Genomic DNA, 23161 nt, shown 5'->3' on the forward strand with positions numbered 1-23161 from the left:
AGAAGACTGCTTTTTCTACGCTCAACGGATGCTTCCAATATGTCCGGATGCCGTTTGGACTGCAGGGGTCCCGGCCATCTTCCAGAGGGCCATGGACCAAATCCTTGCACCCCATAAGAAATACGCCGCTGTATACCTGGACGATATTGTAATCTTCAGCCCCGACTGGGGAAATCATCTGGAAAAGGTCCAGGCAGTGTTTGATGCCCTAAGGAAGGTGAAGTTTTCAATAAATCCAAAAAAAATTGCCATGGGGAAAGAAGAAGCCAAATACCTGGGATATGTAGTGGTTAGAGGCAAGATCAAACCCCAATTCAGTAAAGTGGTGGCAATCCAAACCTGGTCAGACCGCTTTCATAGAAGCAAGTGAGAGCCTTTCTAGGAATCGTGGGATACTACAGAAGGTTCATCCCAAACTTTGCCATGATGGCCGCACCCCTGACTGACCTCCCTTAAAGGACGAAATCAGCAATGGCCCAATGGACTGCAGAGGCAGAGATGGCCTTTCAAGAAATGAAAGGGGCTCTGTGTAAGCAATCGGTGTTAGTTGCCCCCGACTTCAAGAGGGAATTTATACTCCAAACAGATGCCTCAGATGTTGGTTTAGGATCAATCCTTTCCCAGGAGATACACGGCAAGGAGCACCAGGTGAGGGAAACTATCCTCATGTGAGAAAAATTATTCTGTCATAGAAAAGGAATGCTTGGCCATAAAGTGGGTGGTGGACACGTTACGGTACTATCTGTTGGGACGAAAGTTTAAATTGGTATTAGAACATGCCCCACTCAGGTGGATGAGCGAGAAACAAGGGAAAAATGTTAGAGTCACCAGCTGGATTTTAGCCCTACAGGATTTCAGCTTCCATGTGGAACATAGCACTGGGAAGCTACATGGGAATGCTAATGCCCTCTTAAGAATCCCCTGCCCCATGGCTTTAGGCAGAGGGGGGGAGCTATGTAAGGCAGCTAGCGGACATATAGTTGACGGGAGGTATGAGTCACAGAGATGGTTGTCATCTGTGATGTAATCCTGGAATGTTGCTCTAGTGCCCGTAAGCACTAAGAGGATTGTTTGGTGCATCCGGGACCAGGTTTCATGGGCAACTTGAGAGACAGGAGGGTCTTGTTGCCCACATACCTCACTTCTGGGTGTGGTTAAGAGGTTAAAATGGAGTCCTTTGTTTGGCACATGGTCTGTGTATGGAGGGAGAAGGCCTCCCGTGTGTTGGTATCTCCAGACTGAGCCAGTGTACTGGACGCTACCCAGCCTGTGTGCCCACAGGACTGGCTAACCAGAGACTTTGCCTAAATGACTGTTTACTTTGTTTTGCCTGCACTAAAGGTTGTTTGTTTTGCTTTTGCTTCTGGACGGTTTATAAGGTAATAAACCAACGTGAACATTTAAATGAAAACACTTCCTGTTTGCATCCCGACACACCCAAGTGAGTAGAACCCCTACAATAGGTACCTATAGATGACTCTTTTTTTGTTGAGAAAAGCTAATTTGCATACTTTTTCCCATGAATCATTGCCTGTAAGACTATCTGCATTTGCTGGATCCCCTCAATAAGAACGTGTACCCCTTAAAACAACCATGTAGTATTCAGAAATATAAAACAATATCTTAGCTAAAAGGGTTTTCTGGTCAAATTACATTGACTTATCATTACGATAGGTCATCAATATCTGATTGGTGGTCGCCCGGCACACCCACTGATCATCAGCTCCAGTAGCGGCCAGATGTAAACATTGAACAGTACTGAAGAGCACAGTTCTATTCAATATGTAGTGGCCACTGCCTGGAACTGCAGATCAGCTCCTATTCTCTTGAATTTTGCGGCACTGGCCACTATGCATTGAAAGGAACCATGCTGTTCAGAAGCTGAAATCAGTAGGGGTTGATTGGTGTTGGTTCCACCCTGATATGATATTGGTGCCTGTACACCCCCTCTATGCAGGAGGTAAGCTTTCAAAAAAATTTCCTTCAATGGGTATTCCAGAAACATTATGATTGATCTTGAGAACAATGTGGGCCAGCTCCTTCAGCTTTCTCCACAAACAAGTTTCACCCTACTCAACAGGAGGATGGGAGTGCTGTTTGGTGCGGGACTAAGTATTTAGACTTCAGACCAAGAGATTTGTCATCAGTTCTTATTGACGAAAATCCTTTTAAATGATTTATTAGTAGCCTGGAAATGTAGGACCATGAAGCCATTTAAAAAGGTGCCCCCCTGGTTTTAGAAGGTCTTCTGCTTGGGTGGTGAAAGGGAGCAGTCACAGAATGGCTCAAATTGGGAACAATATTTTTTATACCCTTCCTTGGTCTAGATTTTTATAGGTCTGGTGCACTGCCAACTTTTCCTAATTGTTGTCTTCTTTAGTACTTTCCATATATTAATTAGGTCCTTCTCCATCGGCCAAGGAAGATGGCCCAAAGATTAAAATTTAGGATTTGAAAATGCAATGCCATAATCTATATTGTACAAACCAGAAATGTCACAAACACTGACTTTTTGGTTCACTTGACATCTCTTCTATGTAAATATATTTTGAATATATTTTGAAGTCCATATCAAGGGCTTCTGTAGCTGTTTATGAAGCGACGATTCCCAGCAGGTTCTTCAACAGCCGGTCAGTGAGCGTTTGCCTAGAGCTAATCTAGGGTTGCAATATGTGATCTCTTTTCTCTCTTCTGTCTAAAACGCACACAATATAATTGAAAACAAAAACTGACACATCTTGCATGATAAATTCTGATATATTGTGGAAAATTGTTTCCTTCAGCTCAAGAACATTTGAATAAAATTCATAAATTTGGCATCTGATTTCTAAAAATAATTGCACTGGATTTTCAGCAGAGAAATCTGTATAATCTTGAATTTAACAAAACAAAACAAAACGTGTCGGATTTACAGCCTATTGTCAAGTGCAATCTGCAGCCCATGCATCGGAAAATTTCCATGAAAATTTCAGCTTTGTAAAGGGAACAACTATGCCCCAAAAAATAAATGGTATGCTACTTATTTTGGATAGAAACACTAAAGATCTACACCAGTGAATGAATTTGGTGCTAATCGTTTTGTGAATCTACTCCAGATCTGCTAAATACCTGCACCAAATCCATAGGCAAAATTTGAGGAGCGATTTACTTGGAGGAATCCCTTACTTTTTTCTACATTTTGCAGTGCTGATTGGCTACATCCAAAAGCAGATTTTTCTTGGAAAGCTGTGACCAATCAGAAATATAATATATGAAAGCCTTGAATCTGCCAGGATCGGAGCCATTTCTGCTTATTCCAAAAGCTGTTACAGAGCAGCGCTCTTTTCTGGATTATAAGGAGGAAACCCCTTCTTTGAAGTCCATGTGCCATAATACGTCGTATAGACAAGGTAGGGTGGACACAGTTCAAGAGATTGCTCCTGTGCAAAGAACATTATAAGGGCCCTTTTCAGTCTAATAGCTCACAATTCCACCTGCTTTCGAGGTTGAAGTGGCCGCCCTTACCACATGGGTCATTGGGAAAAGAGTTGTCTTCATGAGACAACCCCTTTAATTCCAAATTAAATTAATGAATTAACTCCCATTGACCGCAGAGTTTGGTGTTGTATGAAAAATTCTACCGGTGCAAAGCGAAACGGAGATCAAAATATCAAACTGAAGTTCGCGCAGAGGAACAGTTGGTGCTTTGGGTCATGTTCGGCTCATTTCTAAAGGTGGGCCATGCACACTAGACAAACTTTAGCTCAACTTGGGTACTCCAACTCTTCCCCAAAGGCACAAGTCAATGGAAATAAGAATTGGTGTCTGTTCATGGTCTACACGTCTATCTCAAATGGGAACACATGCAAGAGTGCATGTGCATTGGGGGGTTGGTAGAAATATTTAGTAGCTTAATTAGTGTAATATTACCAAAGAAATATAAAGATGGAAAATCTACCAACATTAGGTATTACTTCTATCTAAAAGACCAGTTGATACACAAGCACAACCAAGGAACCATCTTGGTTTGAACACAGATCAATGACCAGAAAGGGCAGCTTCATAGCACTAGACCAACAGGTGGACCAAGGCTTATGGCAGTAAAATGGGTGCAAAAATGTGCCTATAATATGCTTGTGTGAACTTGGGGTAAAGGAGAAGATGAAAATGAAACTATGTACAAGCAAATGAGGTTCAAGAAAATGGGGATCAGTGATAAAAAACATTGGGGTTCACTTATAAAAAAACTAGCAATATCTTAGATTAAAAGCGATGAAAAAAATGCATTTCCAGAAAAGGAGCTGGTGACATATTCCACATCAAAACCATGTTTGTCAGCACATGCGAGGTTAGACTTGGCCTAAACTGAAGAAGAGCTTCAGGGTATGTGGGCACGCAGTTTCTTGGATGATTTTTTTATGGAGCGGGTTTGCTCCAAAAAACACCTGAAAAATAACTCATAATTTTTTTGAAAGACTCTTCCTAATAATCTCTATTGCAAAACCACTTTGATCTTCATATGTTCAGTGTTTTTTAGTGTTTTCCTTCAGCTTCAGGTTTTGAAAAACACTGCAAAGTCAAATCAAAAAGCTTCCAAACCGTTTCAGGAAATCTTACAGGAAATCAAAAACTCTTCTGAAAACTCCCCAAAGAAGGAGCGTTTCTTGTAGCAGTTTCCACTGGAAACCTCACCATTTTTGACCATCTCAAAAAAGCTTTGTGTGCACTTACCCTTAGCTATGTGCAAACAACGTCTTTCAGAAGAGTGTTGCCAGTGGACCACTCTTCAGGACATGGCGGGATCTTTTGTCCTGAAGTGTCTTTTCTCGGCATCTATCTTTCCCCATTTTTTGACAAACTGGTCAGCTGCGTCCAAGCAGAAGCCACCTGGAGATTGGAATGGTCACTTCTTTTAACAGCTTCACATCAGTGGAAAACTGAAGCGGTTGAAAGAAGCTTGAAAGACTGAACATATGAGCAGCGAGTCGTTTTGGCATTGCGGTGCATGTGGTCATTCTTTTGATTGTTCCTTTAGCGTTTTTCAAGGTAGGATCATGAGCGGACCCGCTAGAAAAAGACGTGCGCACAAAACCTAAGGCGGAAATCCAGTTGCAACCATTGTGGTATTTATCATGACGGCATATTGACTGTTACCGAGTTTTTTTAGATACAGATATATGGCAACATAGACTTTTGAACAAAAATACAGAATATTTGATATAAGGACTAAGGGACTTTTATTGTTTTTTCTTGGGAGGGAATTGCACTAATTACACCACTGTATGCATGTGCAGCTGTGCTCAGTACAAACCCCTGTATGTCAAAGGCAAAAACACAGAACGTGTCTGGTTTAATTATGTCCTATGACTATTTATCGGCAGCGCAATGGTCTTTCAAGTGGACATTGAGGCTGACTTTCATTTCTGCACATTATTCTGAAAAGTTCCCCTCTTACAATGCCCAACGTGCGTTAACCTGCGATGGGCCAGACTCACAGATCCCAAGCCATATATTAAAAATATCAAGTTGTTTTTCTTTATTTCCCCCTTTTCTGCATTCCAGCCGGCCCTTTGGTCTCACAAAAGAATTTCCGTCTAATGATCTGTGTCAGGTTTAACAAGATTCATCATTAGAACCATCCAGAGGAGCGTTTGACGACTTCAAAGGAAACTTTTGCCTTGTGTTCCGGGTAAAATGTTTCGCATCTGGTAAGGAGAGGAGCTTAAAAAAAAAATAAAATAGTTTGGATTTGATTCATTTACGTCCCTAAAATACCTTCCCGCAGTCATGGGATCAGTCCTGCTCGACAAACATTACTGTAGGATTTAATTACATAGAGAGGAAAAGTTTTATTCTCTGATCTAAAAGAGAATTTCTAAAAAAAAAACACTCCCCAGTAAATGAGTCACTCTGAGGGGTTATAATAAACCATCTTTCACATGGCCCTATGCAAAAAAATAGGTAATTTAGTTGATTTTATAAAATATTCCCAATGATGCCCTGTTATTAGAATACATTATCCCTTGCTTATTGGTGGGGGTCTGACTGACACCCCCAACTTATGTTTGGAATGAAAGAAACCGTAGGGTTCTCAGCAGTCAGAATATGTGTAACGGGTATAACCTCTTGAACAATACTTGGATTTCTTTTGGAATTTTCAGATTTTGGCATGTAGGAGGGTCAAAAAAGGAGTCCATCATCCTCAAAAAGGGCCTCAAGCATTACATGAAGCCCACTTGCTCTAAACTGTTTGGGACTTCCATATCCCTTATTGGTTGTCATGGGTTAAGTTCCTAGTAGCGTAAATTGAAACTCATGGATCCCAATGAAAAATCTCCAACATGTCCCCCAACTGTAATTGCATTGGTCTTCTCACTTTGGCCAAAGGAACCTTTTGGATCCCTCTAGGTTCTGGGTCCCTATTGTGAGTGTAACACTTACACCCACTATAGTTACAACCTTGGTTTACCCTGTTATTGTGGAGATCCAAATGCCATAATTTTGCCATATAAGTGTTATATATGCCATGTCATGTGGACCCATGATCTAGCCAGTGTCCTAAAGGCTAGAGCATGGGTCAGCATGATGTCGAGCCTTAGGCCATGGCCTCACTATCAGTATTTGGTCAGTATTCAGTCAGTATTTTTTCTCAGGAGTGGGAGCCAAAACCAAGTGAGGAACAATCAGAGAAAAGGTAAAATAGAAACAAGTCACCAATTCTACATTTATCACCCACTCCTGGTTTTGGCTCCTACTCCTGAGAAAAAATACTGACCGAATACTGATCAGATACTGATAGGGGGGCCGTGGCCTTAGTATGAGCTGCCATGCTTCTGTAGTGTCTAAGGCTGGTGCGTTTTTGGTGTGAATATTAAGTACTGATTTCTGAACTGAAATCTGCATAGTTTCTGCAACAATAATCTGCACTTCTTTTTTGCATCTATTTATGCATTTTTATACTTTTTTGTTGTTGTTTTGGAAACCGCAACAAAAAACACAACGAAAACAACGCAGGTCAGTCCGCATTGAAATGAAAAGGTAAAAACTTCTCCAAAAAGGTGTATTTCCGCAACATAAATAGGCATGATGTGAGTTTTATAAAATGCACCAAAAAATAATATCTGCTTGGAATCAGCATCAACTTTCCCCCAGCATGTGAATAAGATTAATTTATACTCATCCACTTTTCAGGTACTGTAAAACGCTTAAAAATCATGACTTTCCACGCAGTAGAGGTCAGAGACATGCAGATAGGTAGAACCGGAGAGCTATGCAACAGCAGAGAAATGCATGCGCAATAGCTTGTTAGCAAGTGGGTGTGAGTAACACTCATTAATAGGTGTGATACTTCAGAGCTTAGTAAGTGTCAAAATGTAAGGAGCTCCACAAAACTTGGGGAATTTTACCTGCTGCACTGTTGACTTCCTCCTGTAACACCTCTGAAATAGATTACATAGGAGTGTATAAGAATTAGGTGATAACCCCAATGAGAACTGTAATGGCAGAATGGCCATATCGGTCATCACCTAGCTTTCCCTACGACAGGTAAATAGAATTTTTAACTGCAGAGGACGACTCAAGGACATCTTAGTACTGGGGATTTTGTGATTTTAGGTGGAAATGCTCTTTTATAACGCATCAGATCAGTGTCACCGTGGGAGCTGTTTAACCCAACGCCATAGAAACTAATTTTATTATACAGATAAATTCACAGAGATTGCTCCAGAAAAAATCTCTTTCACGGTCTCTGTAAGTAGAATAAAAATAAGCCAATAAAAAATATCATCTTCTCCTTTGATGTCTTAAATCTGCATTGCCGCCATGAATAATTTAACCCCCAGAATGCCACGGGGAACGCGGCCTCAGCTGGGAGGACTGGCATCAACATTAACATGTCAAAAACCAAATGATAGCGTCCGAGCCACTGCCAGAAACTACAGGAGTTGTGTTTATCAGACTTCCCTGACGGAAAAAAAGCGAACGGATTTATCAATGGGAGATCCCACCGACAGCAACAGTAAGTTTCTCGCCTTTGATACGCTTTTCTGTTGCTTTAGTGGCAAAATTTTGCTGGAAGGAAACTTTTCCTATAAGGATCTAATAGCATTATGCAACAACATCTCCTAACTGTGAGCGGCCGAGGGAAGCGGAAACTTTCTGCATCAGCAACTCATAGGAAAAAGTCTAAAACTTCAACAAGAAAGACGCAAGAAATGGCCATTATGTCTCCTGGAAATAAAGGGTTAACTCCACCCAAAAATTGCATAGTGATGCAATAAAGCATTGACCTCCTTTACATGACCCCTGTGTATTACTAAATTTATATAAAGGAAGTTCCACGTTGCCTGTATTACTAATCAGAAAATGTAATTGACTCTTTGAGCAACTGGATGACGTCAACTCCCTCGATTTTACCAATTCATCTTATTTTTAGCCTCCCTTTCTTGGTAACCCAGTGATATGCATTTTTTCATAAAGGGGTCAGGAAGGTAGGCTGAAAATTAAAAAAAATAAAAAAAAACCACAAAAAAAACCCAAGAAAAGATGATTATTTATTGAATTAAATTAATGGGTATTTTTCTCTATAATTATACTCAGCACTTCGGACTTTGGGGGAAAATGAGTCAGAAATGAGCCTGGAAATAGGCAAAAGCCAGGAGTGAGCAGATTAAAAAGTTTTTCCCATTTTGGAAATCTAAAGTTTGTTTAAGAAAAACAAACTGTTCTTTACTCACTGAGTCTCTGCCGCTGCTCCCGGTGTCTGTTATTGTCTGCAGCGTTCACATCACTGCGCTGCAGTCAATCACTGAGCATAGAGAGTTAACTGAGCCGCTCAGAGCTACTTAGCTCACCGATTGGCTGCAGCGCTGTCGACGTAACGTGAGCACTGCAGTTAATTACAAACACACATCGTCACATTGCTCTATGCGCTCACAGCATGCAGGATGCCTCTGAGTACCAGACGCTTCTGGAGCATGTCTACATAGGAAACAAAGCGTAATCGCGCATGTTCGTAGAGCTGGCTGTCAGCGCAAAGCCACGGGATTTCCTTGGAGAGAACTGTGACGTTGGAGTAGTTCAGTCCATCATTTATAGTGCAGTGGGCATCACTGCTGGCCGGGGGAGCGTGGCTGAAGCACTATCCAGCTCCACCCACATGATTGGAAGACTGGAATTTGCATAGAAGGGGAGTAAAGATTAGGGCTGTATGCACACGTTGCGTTATTGTCATTTTTTTTGCGCAGATTAGTCACAAAATCTAAAGGGTTTCCTAATGCCAGCAAAATGAATGAGAATCCTGAAGTCTCGTGCACACGTTGATATTTTTGATTTGAGATTTTGGTGCAGATCTAAATCTGCGTAATGTCAAATCCTTCAGCGTTTTTTCGGCAGATTTTACACATACTAAGGCTATGTTCACACACGTGTTTTTTTCTGCAGCAAAATCTGCTGCAAATCTGCTGACAACTTTTCTCTGGCAGGAAAACAGCTGCGTCAAAAATGCAGGTTTTCCTGCATTTTTTTTATGTGTTTTTGCAGCGTTTTTTTCACTGTCCTTCTTTCTCTATTTAGGCATGTACATAAAGTTCTGTGAAAAAAAGACTCCCATTCTATTTTGCCATCAAAAACGCTGCAAAAAAGCAGGTGCGTTTTTTGCTGCTTTTTTGCAGTGTTTTTTTCACCACCCATTACTTCCTATGGGTGAAAAAATGTTGAAAAAAACGCTGAAAGAAGTGACATGCTTTATTTTCCAAAAACGGAAGCAATGCAGAAAATAGGCAGCAAACAAGAAGCCACATGTGTGAACAGAGAATTCTGATTTCTCATACACTTTGCAGGTACTGCTGGACGCAGTAGAAATTTGCATAAAAATGTGCTGCAAAATATGCAGCAAAACACAACGTGTGTGAACATAGCCTACTGAGTGCAGAAAAATCTGCTTCAAAAACGCAAGTAAAAAACACATGAAAAACACGCTTATTTTATGCTGCGTTTTTCCTACTAAGAGAAGCAGAAATTTCTAAAAAAGGGTTATTTTTTGTTAGGGATGCTCATTGCATGACCTGCACGGCATCGGGGAGCAGTTTAGGAGGGTAAAATAACACGACAGGTTCCCTTTAAAATAAGTTAGGAGACTGAACTCAGCACAGGAAATTTTGGGTGTGAAAATATTTATGGGGTCTGCAACGAGAACTTAATGGGTTTACGTCTGAATATATATTTTTAGAAAATCTCATCGAGGGTCTAAATATATTTAGGGGTTTGGTCTAGGCTCTGATATAAATATTAGGGTCTGATTTGGGATCTGATATTGATATGTGTATTCAGAATATATCTATCCACTCCCTGTTATGTTGGCCTTATGACCCATTTTAGTCACCTGACCACTGCAGCGAATCAAAGACCTCCTTCTCATGAAGGAGATCTATCTTTGATTCGCTGCAGTGGTCAGGTGACTAAAACGGTGCGTCATTGGATGTTTCTCTGATGATGGGCTTTTACAGCCAATCACAAGCCTCTGATGTCCTTCAACGTTGATGTCATCATCTCCAGTGCTGGCGCAGCCAACCGGAATTGACTGTGCTGTATCCATATGGGTGACAACAGGTGACTATGTCAGATCTTTTATTTACCCCCTTCATAATTCTGTTATCTTTTTTAACCCCTTTCTGACATATAACATACTATTATGTCATATGTCAGGTTACCTTCTTTGAAGCAGGCTCAAAAGCTGAGCCTGCATCTTTCCTGGAAGATGATGGCTGCTATGCAGCCATCATCTGCCTTTGACAGCAGCAGGTGGAGCTGAGCTGCGGCGGCTAAATTCTTAAATGCCACCGTCAATCTCTGACAGTAGCATTAACAGCAAAAGGTCCAGGGGGTGCGACATTCCAAGCGCCCATCAAACCCCACCATGACGCATTCGTGGGTGCCGACAGGATGCAAATGCAGCCGGGGCCCAAGTGAAGACCCTCATGCCTATGACTGGCATTCACAGATTTTTACTATATATTGGACTACTTGGTATTACAATCGATCTGACAAGTGCAGGCTCAAGTTCCCTGAAAAAAAAAATACACATTAATTTTAAACAGAAAATGAATGTGTATTTTTAAACATATGTGCTATAAAAATCTATCAAACTATACAATTAACACGATCGGTAGATGACGCTACGAGAGAAAAAAAAACAAAAAACAAAATGACAGAATTGAAGTTTTTCGGTCATTGGATCACAGAATTAAATGCAATAAGACGAGATCAAAATGTATCTAATTGAGAATGGTACCAATAAAAAAGTCAGTTCTGGGTGAAAAAAGCAAAGCCCTTATTGACTGAAAAATGGAAAATGTAGACACAAGTAGCATTTGTTTTTTTACGAATTTCCAATTTTTTTCTCCAACTAAATAAAAAAAATGTGGAAATGCAGTAATCGTACTGATTTGGAGAATTATGTGTGTAAAAACAAAATCCTAAAAACTTTTGCGGAATTGCATAATTTTACCGCAATTGGATTTTTTCTTCCATTTTCCAGTATAATGAATGGTAAAATGAATAGTACCATACAAAACTACAACTCATCCCGCTAAAAAACAAAACAAAACAAGCTTTTACATGATTATGTGGACAGAAAAAAAAGATACCATTGAAAGTAGAGAAGGGAAAAAAAAACAAAATGTAAAAACAGAAAATTGCCCAGTCAGGAAGGGTTAATAAGGCCGATCACCCCCAATAAACCCCATCATACACATTAGGGAATTGTCAGGATTGGCCTTATTATCTTATGGGGCATGAAATGGGTGAAAACGGAACAGGCATGTCATGCCTTATTTTCTTGGCTTATACAGTAGGAAAATGAGCCATTACCAGATATCTCTGGCAGTGACTTACTCTTCTTCCTCATTCAGAACACATGCACGCTCGACCAACTGAGCATGCATATTCATGGGGGGCATCAAGAGGGATAGCGTTTGTCAACAGCTACTGAAAGTGTATAGATATTTTAGGAAGGGTAATGCAATCTTTTTTGATATGGACAGAATTCTGCAACTTGTTCTGTATGTTCATCTCTTGGAGATGATAAAGTAATCTCTGAAACTAAGCCAAACCTAATTTTTTAGTTGACCTCTTGAGTTATCCCTTAAAGGGGTTGTATGGTTTACAATACCCTATTAGGGCATTGAAAACATAAGGTTTACGGACCCTCATATCTTGGCTGTAACACAGAGCGGTAACCAAAATCAACCTTAGTTCTGAAAGATGTACAGCGCACATTGATTTGGATGGTGTAATGCTTCATTTTCCCTGTGGCGGCGCTGTGGGGAAATTGAACACTTGTTTCCAGGTGCAACCACTGAAGGTGCAACTTCAGATCCAATGATCAGCTTATTATTAGAGAAAAATGATGAGAGAAGGAAACGCCAAGTCTAAAATGCAGTGGATTGTAATATTTCTTTGTATGGACTCCACTCAGGATCAGCCAAGCTGTTGCAAAAATTTTTTTTCCTTCTGAATTCTATCCCATACTTGCCAATGGTCCCGATTTTGCCAGGACAATCCCACAACCTTAGCTCAAAAATCCCTCCAAAAATGGACACTTAGTGGCGCTCCTGTGCAATTTTAGGAGTTCATGAATGTTCTGTGGATGTCTCTATGTTCAGCTTCAAACGCTGGAACGTGGTAAGTATGCCGCATTCATACCAGCACATGAGTGAAAATGGGGCTGGCATTCGAAACACTTAGACATGCTTCCTTGCCTTGGTGAATATTAATCTTTTTTTGTTTGTTTTTTATAAAGAATGAATCGTATTTTCCTACTTTTGTGAATTGATCTTCTGCCTTCGCTATCAGTGAGACCTTTATAATGTCATGTCCCCAAATGATATTAATTTGCAGATATAGGGTTAATCTACAGGTTAAAATTGCTGTTTGGCTTCTGTACCAGCTGCCCAGACAAAATTAACTTTATTCTTCCCGGCAGCTGCCGGCTTACAGTCATAAAGGCACTTTGAGTGACAGTTCGCTCTGCACAGATGTGCTGCAGAGTGAACTGTCAATCAAAGTGTCGGGGACTGCTTACAGCTGTCACTAACAATGCTGTGAGCTAGTACTTTAGCCACTCCGTTCATACCTCTATGACTGAAAACCAGTGTCTCTCTGGACGAATAAAGCTAATTTTCTGCTGAAAGCTGTACATTCACTAAGGTGGTCAGAAAGCATTGTAACACTATTAACACTCATGCAGAAGAGCATATAAATCGAACGTGTGCTGTCTGATTTTTGATGGGACAGCACACAGACGGCACATTGACCCATGTTATTTAATAGGACTGTTTAGATGAATGATCTATCTCTGGTCCGACCGTCCATGAGGTAAATAATCGAAGGCTGCACTATTCTCTTCCGAATCTTGGAGGAGACTCATCCATTCAAATATATAGGTGAGTTAATAAAAATCGGATCCCTTATAGAAGATCCGTGCGGCATCTGATTTTTACAGATACATTTCTATTATAAATCTGGGAAACTGTATTTGATCATGTACATTTTCTAGTGTAGAACAGATGGCACATGAACGTCACCCGCAAGTAGAAAAATGGGCACACGGATGAAAATCAGTTGAAAATTATCTGATTTTTGTGGTCATTAGCTTCTGGGGTCATGACAGGTTCACTTTAAAGGAATTGTAACAGGGAAAAAAATCAGCACTGGTTTACAGTATATACTATTAAAAAAAAAAAGTTTGTCCAAATTTGCAACTAGAAAAATGCAGAAACCAAACCTTTGTTTTAAGGTGAAATAAGTCTCAAAATTAGTACTGAAAATCAATGTACCAGTTTGGTGAAATTCCAGCTTTGCCCATCTATAGCAGATTCAAGGTCAAGGAATGCATTTAAATGGACACGTGTGATTAGTTTTGGGACTCGCAGCCAATTTAACCAATCAGAGCTCTGATTGCTCTGATCACATTCCCGACACAATCACCTGCTTGATTGACGTTCCATTTTCTCATGTAGTGCTACGGCCGGGCAAAATCTGATCCGCCGACTGTTTTAGAAATTTACTAATTCCTCACTAGATTGAAAAATGCTTCCTTCAAAACAGACCGCACCCATCTACTACTTCTTTATCTGTATACTGTCATAGAATGTACAAAGTGCCATACAGTGCATAATACAGGATACCATATGTTCACCAAATACCAATGCTATATTGTGCCTCTACCACCATATACCACAAAAATAATATGCTGTACAGTGCAAAGTAGCAATGCAACGTGATACTTAATACTGCCCACACAATGCCATGATAAGATGGACAAATAATACAATAATACTACCTTACAATGCTCAAATAAAACTAGCATACAGTGTCCTAATAATACTACCTTACATTGCTCAAGTAATACCAGCATACAATGCCCTAATAATACTACCTTACATTGCGCAAATAAAACCAGCATACAGTGCCCTAATAATACTAACTTACATTGCTCAAGTAATACCAGCATACAGTGCCCTAATAATACTACCTTACATTGCGCAAATAAAATCAGCATACAGTGCCCTAATAATACTAACTTACATTGCTCAAGTAATACCAGCATACAGTGCCCTAATAATACTACCTTACATTGCTCAAATAAGACCAGCATATAGTGTCCTAATAATACTACCTTACATTGCTCAAGTAATACCAGCATACAGTGCCTTAATAATACTACCTTACATTGCTCAAATAAAACCAGCATACAGTGTCCTAATAATACTACCTTACATTGCTCAAGTAATACCAGCATACAGTGCCCTAATAATACTACCTTACATTGCTCTAATAATACCAGCATACAGTGCCCTAATAATACTACCTTACATTGCGCAAATAAAACCAGCATACAGTGCCCTAATAATACTAACTTACATTGCTCAAGTAATACCAGCATACAGTGCCTTAATAATACTACCTTACATTGCTCAAATAAAACCAGCATACAGTGTCCTAATAATACTACCTTACATTGCTCAAGTAATACCAGCATACAGTGCCCTAATAATACTACCTTACATTGCTCTAATAATACCAGCATACAGTGCCCTAATAATACTACCTTACATTGCTCAAATAAAACCAGCATACAATGTCCTAATAATACTACATTACATTGCTCAAATAAAACCAGCATACAGTGTCCTAATAATACTACCTTACATTGCTCAAGTAATACTAGCAATACAGTACCCTAATAATACTACCTTACATTGCTCTAATAATACCAGCATACAGTACCCTAATAATACTACCTTACATTGCTCAAATAAAACCAGCATACAGTGTCCTATTAATACTACCTTACATTTCTCAAGTAATACCAGCATACAGTGCCCTAATAATACTACCTTACATTGCTCAAATAATACCAGCATACAATGTCCTAATAATACTACCTTACATTGCTCAAATAAAACCAGCATACAGTGCCCTAACAATATCAAGATACAGTGGTGAAAAGGAATCGGTCACCATGAAAATGCTGCCCAATCTGCAGGCACCATGTTATATAGCAGGGGGAGTTGAGAAGATTGATATATAGTTTTATGATAAAAGATTCAGTATAATTTAGTTTTCATTATTTAATGTTCTGCTCTTTGGTCCAGTGGGCGGTCTTATCAGTGACTGACAGCTTTCTTTGTATAAGAGTGCGTACAGGGGTAGCTGTCAGTCACTGACAGGACCGCCCACTGGACTGAAAATCCCAGAAAGAGCAGAAGATTAAATGATTAAAACGAAGGTTATACAGAATCTTTTCTCACAAACAATATATCATTCTGCTCTGCTCCCCCTGCTCTATGACATGGTGCCCGCAGATAGGACTGCATTTTCCTGGCGACAGGTTCCCTGTAAATAATACCCACATACAGTATCCTAATAATACTGACATACAATGCTCAAAAATTACCGATATCCCATGTTTAAATAATACTGTGATACAACACTCACGTAATACCAATATCCAGTGCTCAAATAATACCAACATACAGTGCCCTAATAATACTACAATGCAGTGCTAAAATAATACTGACATACGGCTGTCCTAACAATACAAACATACAGTGAATAAATAATACCGACATATAGAGCCTTAATAATATCGACATACAGTGTCCTAATAATACCAACATACAGTGTTTAAATACCGATATATAGTACCGTAATAATATCGACACACAGTGTTCTAATATCAACATACAGTGATAAAATAACACCAATAGACAGAGCCCTAATAATATTGACACACAGTGTCCTAACAATGCTAACATACAGCAGTTAAATAATACCAACATACACAGTCCTAATAATATCGACAGTGTCCTAACAATGGCAACATACAGTAATTAAATAATACCGATATACAGAGTCCTAATAATATGGACAGAGTGTCCTAACAACACCAAGACACAGTGAATAAATAATATCAATATACAGTACATTAATAATATTGACATACAGTGCTCAAATATTACCGATGTCCTATGTTCAAATAATACGGAGATACAGTGCTGATATAATACCAATATCCAGAGCTCATATAATACCAATATACATAAAATGACTTAATAGCACTCTCTAATGTCTATACAATTATAATACTGGTGGTCTTGAGCATCGGGTGCCAGAACTCAGGAGGAAGAATGACCGTAATAATCATCTTATCTCACACTTTGACACTATCCAACCTAAGATGCCTATAAACCGGTGTAGCGGTGCAGAAATGGTCATTTAGCATAAATTTACACTGATCTTGGGTTGTATTCTCTGAATCTGAGTATGAACCGTGAAATCCGGACCGGACAGGGGTCTCGTGACCCGAACTCATCATACTCACATGTGCCTTTGAGGCTTTTGAGTTCGGGTCAAAAAACCTGTGGTCGGTCAGTGTTTTACAGATATTCGAATTTGTCCTTAATTTGTGTCCTGATCAGCAACTTTTAATAAAACTACACATGTGCATGCTACCAATGCTTGTCCAAATGGGTAACAAAGTCCATAATGGTTACAGTGTATCCTCCCCTAACAAGGTATATACACTTACCAGAGGTCTAAATTATAGTTTGTATCTATAAAAGCCGTCAGTAGTGTATATGGAGGTTTATGTGAAATCCATTCTGTCTGCAATTATCCTCCAAAATTGCAGGAATTGCATTAGAAAATGTTTCCCACCATAATATGAACTATGCGCTGTAGCTTTAAATGAGACTTTAATAAGGGCTCAAATACTACAATCTCCTAATAGACTGACATCCTGCATTGGGTGCTATGTTATCTTAGTAGATCATTAGTATCACCATGTACATTAGATGCAGCCCTTGGAGCCCATAGTGAAGAAGCTAAGTTTAATTTTTTCCCAACCAGAGGGTCATGTTGTTATTCTTCTCTCTAACAAAGAATAGAAAAAGGGGGTGCAAAAGTTCTGGAGGTTAAAGGGGACAGTAATGGGCTCCAGCTGGGGGCCATTTTTTTTTATTTTGTGTCTCTTCTGCCTTTTGTACGGGATTTCTGACTCTCGCCACCCAGCTCTAAAATCCTGACCATTCAGTGCATATTGGTAAATAGAAAATAATGAATACACCATATATCAATCACTATAAACCATGAGGCAAAGTCAGCAGTATGTCAGATGCATAGACATGCTATCTTATGCACCAGCCTATAACAACCTTTCACAGATCTGATGCATTAGTTTAAAGTGGTATTCTAAAGTTTGGAAGTTATCCCATTTCTGAAGAGCCCCATGTGAATGAAGCGGTTATTGATTATGCGCATTGCCACTCCATTTCTTCTTTTGAGGATGTTGAAGATCAGCCAAAAGTTCGGATAAGTTCCAAACTTGAGAATACCCCTTAAAGTGTTACGTATCATCGGCAAGAAACGTTTCCAGTTCTGTGCAAGTAAAACTCTAATTACTGGTTAATAAGTTTGTCACATGTTTCAAAATCTCTACTTGCTGCTGCTAAATGGAAACCTCTTCTGCTCATCAAAAGTTTTCCCCTCTCTTAGAGTTTGTTGAAAGTTACTATGTTTTTTCTGCTGTATTGCAAAGGGTTAAACTTTCACTGAAAAACTACAGCATCTCCGCTAGAGAATTTTCATATTTTTATACCGTAAATTGCCACTTATTTTTTATGTTAAAGAATTACTAAATTATTTTTTTTCATTTAATTATCCACCGGGCAATGCTACGTTATGAATTTTTGCAATATATTTTATTATCTTATTTTGCTTCCTTCTCTACTGAACACCATGCTGCAATGCTGTTTTAAACCACCAGCTCCATAATAATCTGCTTTCAACTGCTGCTCAACAAAAATCCACACTATATTTACAAACAAATCATAATCCGGGGATTCTCTGTCTGAGTATTGGAGTAGAGAGCAGAGAGACTCAGACAGGGAAAGTCCAGTTCTCTGTTTGTAAATAGAGTACAGAGCTTGACTGAGCAGCAGATGAAAGCATCTTCTAAAGGTTCATGTGAAACTAGCACTGTGGCATAGTGTTTGGAAGAAAAAGAAGCAAATTACGGTAATGAAGTACAAGAATTCATAATTTAGGAATGCCTGGGAGATAATTAAATAAAAAAAGTTTAATTACCTGGAAACTCATTGCAATCAATTAGTGTGCTTAGAGATAAATTGATAGTGGAAGACATACATCCATGGCAATAATAAAGAGATTAAACTATAAAGATTTCCCTTAAGTTACAGCAGGAAGAGATATTGAAAAGAAAAGAAATAATATACAGATTATATTAGAGAGTTGAAGTATATTATATATGAATCAAAAAAATATTTCTTCAATGAATCCCTATGATATCCGAATGGTAGCTGCACATGGATGCATATTGGTGGTCAGGACCGCGGTCACTGGATGACGCCATATTTGTGGAGTTCTCATTGGTCCTTGTGATTGTATTTGTCACCTTGGACCTCTCGCTTTAGTCCCTATCGGCAGACATCAGGCTAGAGGAGAGAATATTACAATGAAAGCAAGCAGTTTGAGCAGGTGAGTGTCTAGAGAAAAACCCTTTTTATAAATTCCTGGATGAAGCTTATTATGTTTGTTATCTTTACCCACCAAAGCATTTACTTTGGTTTGTCGCCCGATCCACAAACACTTTCGAGGAGATGACATTACCGAAAGGCAGGAACATCTGCATCAGCTCGGTGTCCCCAAATTCCTGGGGCAGATGGTAGATAAACAGGTTGCAGCCCTCGGGTCCTGAGAAGACAAAAAAAAAACCACCCAAGATCACAACTCAAGAAAACATTATTTTACATTGTACAAAATATGACATGAAACCAGGGAGCAAACACAACGCAATCCGGGAGATAAAAGGAATATTAAAAAGGTTATGCTAACCTGATTTAGTTGTGTGTACAGAACAATTCCATGACATATAGATCCAGCTGCTGCTGGTCCAACGGGTCATCAGACCAAGGAAACACAGGAAAGGAAGATTTGTGGACGATCCGTGCTGTTGGTGAACGATGTAATAGATCCAAGTCCAGACAAGTGGTAATAGCGGTTCATTTATTTGGTTGACGCGTTTCAAAGTAGTACAGACATCTTCATCAGGACTTAAAAAACATAGTCTGCAACTATGTGTCTACTTGACTCCAATATTTGAATCTCTATTGCTATAAGTGTACCTGTATTGTGTTGCAAACTATGTTTTTTTGTCCTGATGAAGAAGTCTGTAGTACTTTGAAACGCGTCAACCAAATATAGAAACCGCTATTAGCACTTGTCTGGACATGAATGGATCTATGACATTTTTCACCAGCCGCGCGGATCGTCCACAAAGTCTGTAGTACTTTGAAACGCGTCAACCAAATATAGAAACCGCTATTAGCACTTGTCTGGACATGAATGGATCTATGACATTTTTCACCAGCCGCGCGGATCGTCCACAAATCTTCTTTCCCTATGATTGTATATGGGCTTTTCTACACACAGGTCCAGGATTCACCTTGCTGCACTAGCTTTGCACTGAAATACCCTGTCCAAGGTGGGTTGTTGGACCCCATCTGGCCCGCAGACACATGACTATCATCCCTGCTCGCATTAAAGTATTAAAGTTCCTAATTAAGAGCATTAATCTTAAATTTGTCACCAGATTTTTGCCACTCAATCTGAGAGCAGCGTAAAGTAGTGACTTGATCTGATTCCAGCAATGTGTCATTTACTGGTCTACTAACTGTAGTTTTGATAAAATAATTGTTTTGTCAGCAGGAGATTATTACTAGAGAACTAGTAAACCTGCTGCCATGTAGTCCTCCATATTCATGAGCCCTGTATAATTCCTGATTGGCAGCTTTCTGCCTACGCACTGTGAAAACAGAAATATGCCAATCAATGGTGGTGGCGGGGTTATACAGAGCTCTTCATTCAGAGAACTGGGAGATCTGCAGCAAAGAAAATAACGATGCCATTAAAACTGCAGCAAGCAGCTCAGTAAGTGACATCACTGGAATCAGGGTCACTGCCTATACATCATGCTCTTAGATGGGAAGCAACAACCTGGTGACAGATTATCTTTAAATTTTTATCATCACAGTCTATTTAATTAAAACTACTGAATAGTTGGAAAAATTTGGAATTTTCCAATTTTCTAAGGCTGCCATAAATTTTTGAAAACAATCTTACCAATTTTGGCATCTCTCCAACAGTGAAAAATAAGAAAGAGTGACAAACACTACAGTATGCTGTGGGAATTTATTTTATTCTGAGTCATTTCCCAAACCTTTGCCCAGTTCTTTACATGTGCCTACACAAAAGCATTTTCCTAATAAAGCTCTGAAACTTAGTATGATGCCCCCACAGTCACCACACTCAGTATGAAGCCCCCACAGTCACCACACACAGTATGATGCCCCCACAGTCACCACACACAGTATGATGCCCCCACAGTCACCACACTCAGTATGAAGCCCCCACAGTCACCACACACAGTATGATGCCCCCCATAGTCACCACACACAGTGTGATGCCCCCCACAGTCACCACACACAGTATGAAGCCCCCACAGTCACCACACTCAGTATGAAGCCCCCACAGTCACCACACACAGTATGATGCCCCCCCACAGTCACCACACACAGTGTGATGTCCCCCACAGTCACCACACACAGTATGATGCCCCCACAGTCACCACACACAATGTGATGTCCCCCACAGTATGATGTCCCAAAAGTGAACCACACACAGTATGAGGTCCTAACAGTGTTCCACCCAATATAATACCACCCACAGTCTCCCCTACACAGTACGATGCCCCCAGTACAATTCCTTCATACTATAATCACCCTAGTATTCTCCCACATAATACGATGTCATTACAGCCCCTACAAACACTATGATAACCCCATAGAACATTTTCTCGCAGTCCTCAAACAGTATGACCCCCCCACAACCAGTTACACACAGTATAATTTCCCTATATTACATTCTTCTACAGCCCCCCATACAGTATGATAACCCCCACAGTTCCCCCTCTCACACTGAATGATGCTACCGCAGTCCCAGTAGTGCACAGTGTGATGCCCCCCACAATGTATGATTGACCAAACAGCCACCCACACACAGTATGATGCCATGGGAATGCATTGGTGGTTTACAGAGTGCACTAGAAAAGCCACCCAAAAATGGGGAGAACATACAGATGTTGCCATTGGTTTGCAACACAACATAGAGCCACTATGTGCCCTTTTTGAGTGAATTACCACTAGACTATGACCAGGGAGAGGAGTAACTTCAAAAGCTGTGTTGGGCTTTAGAGCAAACATACAAATAGGGTCCCCCGCTCATACCTTCCAGATGTGCTGCCCGTTCTGACACCTGCAGATGGCACTGGAGATGGGCCCTGCAGTTATGAGCAGGGAGGATGCCCAGTGGTGATGAATGGGAGCACACTGCAGCTAGATGACCACTTTGCTAAGGCGCTAAACATCTATTACTGGGCCTCTCAAACAGTCGAGTCCTATTGCAGTCATATGGTCAACTGCTATTGGCTTAGTGCCACTGACTATAACTACTTACAGTATATGTGTGTTTTCCAGCAAAACAGTAGGAATGGAACATGAACAGAAAAACACTAACTACAGTGGGAAGTTTCTTCAATGTTTTTGAACCACTCCAAGTTTTGGGTTTCCAATAATAACCAAAATATTATGGTAAATGGAAGTGCTCTTGGGTCTTGATAGTCCACTCATCAGACTCCAATATAGAAAGATAGTAGAAGAGGCAAATGGGAAAAAAGGATTCATACTATCCTGGTCCGAAGTACCAAAGCAGAAGTCGGACCAGCGTCGTGCGAGTCATTCTGGTTATCTCTAATTGAGATATCTCACACAAGAAAAATATTAAGCATATAGCCAAAAGATTAATGTAACCCACAATATGAATAATTAATTACATAGCACTTGATTTATAAGTCCAGAGAAGCTCATACTGCCCCATAGGAGAATAGGTGAATGCCTCTGTGCAGGAGTAAGCCACTAACCCTCCAACATGAACAGTTCTTGGCCCAATACATTTGATTTACTATGCACATACAAAAGCAGCATCTTATCATTCATTCACCAAACTATGTATTTTATTATTATATAGAAGGGCAATGTAATATTTACATGTAGCTGAACAGGGGGCCCTCAAAGTCAATGTTACTGGTGGGCCCTTGCCACCCCAGTCTAAAAAAGAGTCCAGAATAAACCTGGAAAATGTCAAAACTTCCAGGAAAGCACATATGCCATATAAATACAGTCAGATGATGGTGGAAAGCATCTTCGATCACTGGAAAGAACAGTTAGGTAAATAAAATATTTTGGTACTTTCATGGGAAAATGTTTCGATATTTTGATTGAGTTTTTAGCTAGACTATGGCAGGATATGTATCGGGCGACCCAAGGGCCCCTGCCCACCTCTCATTTTTGTATTTCATTCACCTTGCTGGCAAAATGAAAGAAGATGGATCCATGCCCTGACAGATGCCCATTTAAAGTACATTAAAATTCTTCTGTCTCAGCGTGAACACAATTAGGGTCTCGGAGCATTTCCCGGTACTAATAGAAGATGAAGTCTTGATGAATATTAGCTAAGCACAATTTTCCCCCACTAATTTGCTAAG

The 23161-nt window shown here is 40.0% G+C and overlaps 1 protein-coding gene across 11 annotated transcripts in view; it reads right to left on the bottom strand.

Moving 5' to 3' along the window:
* CELF4 (CUGBP Elav-like family member 4) overlaps window positions 1–23161 on the bottom strand; it is a 1491885-nt gene that overhangs the window by 66591 nt on the left and 1402133 nt on the right. For 6 of the 11 annotated variants that reach the window (XM_073680445.1, XM_073680447.1, XM_073680442.1 and 3 more), the window contains one exon: window positions 19171–19254. In XM_073680445.1, coding sequence (XP_073536546.1) covers window positions 19171–19254 — 84 coding nt within the window. Of the gene's footprint in view, window positions 1–19110; window positions 19255–23161 lie in introns of all 11 variants that reach the window. The other 5 variants (XM_073680446.1, XM_073680444.1, XM_073680439.1 and 2 more) reach the window with 1 other exon arrangement.

This window comes from Phyllobates terribilis, unplaced genomic scaffold, assembly GCF_046119375.1.
Source record: "Phyllobates terribilis strain yellow unplaced genomic scaffold, ASM4611937v1 Scaffold_1__5_contigs__length_1240528914, whole genome shotgun sequence".
Lineage (NCBI taxonomy): Eukaryota > Metazoa > Chordata > Amphibia > Anura > Dendrobatidae > Phyllobates > Phyllobates terribilis.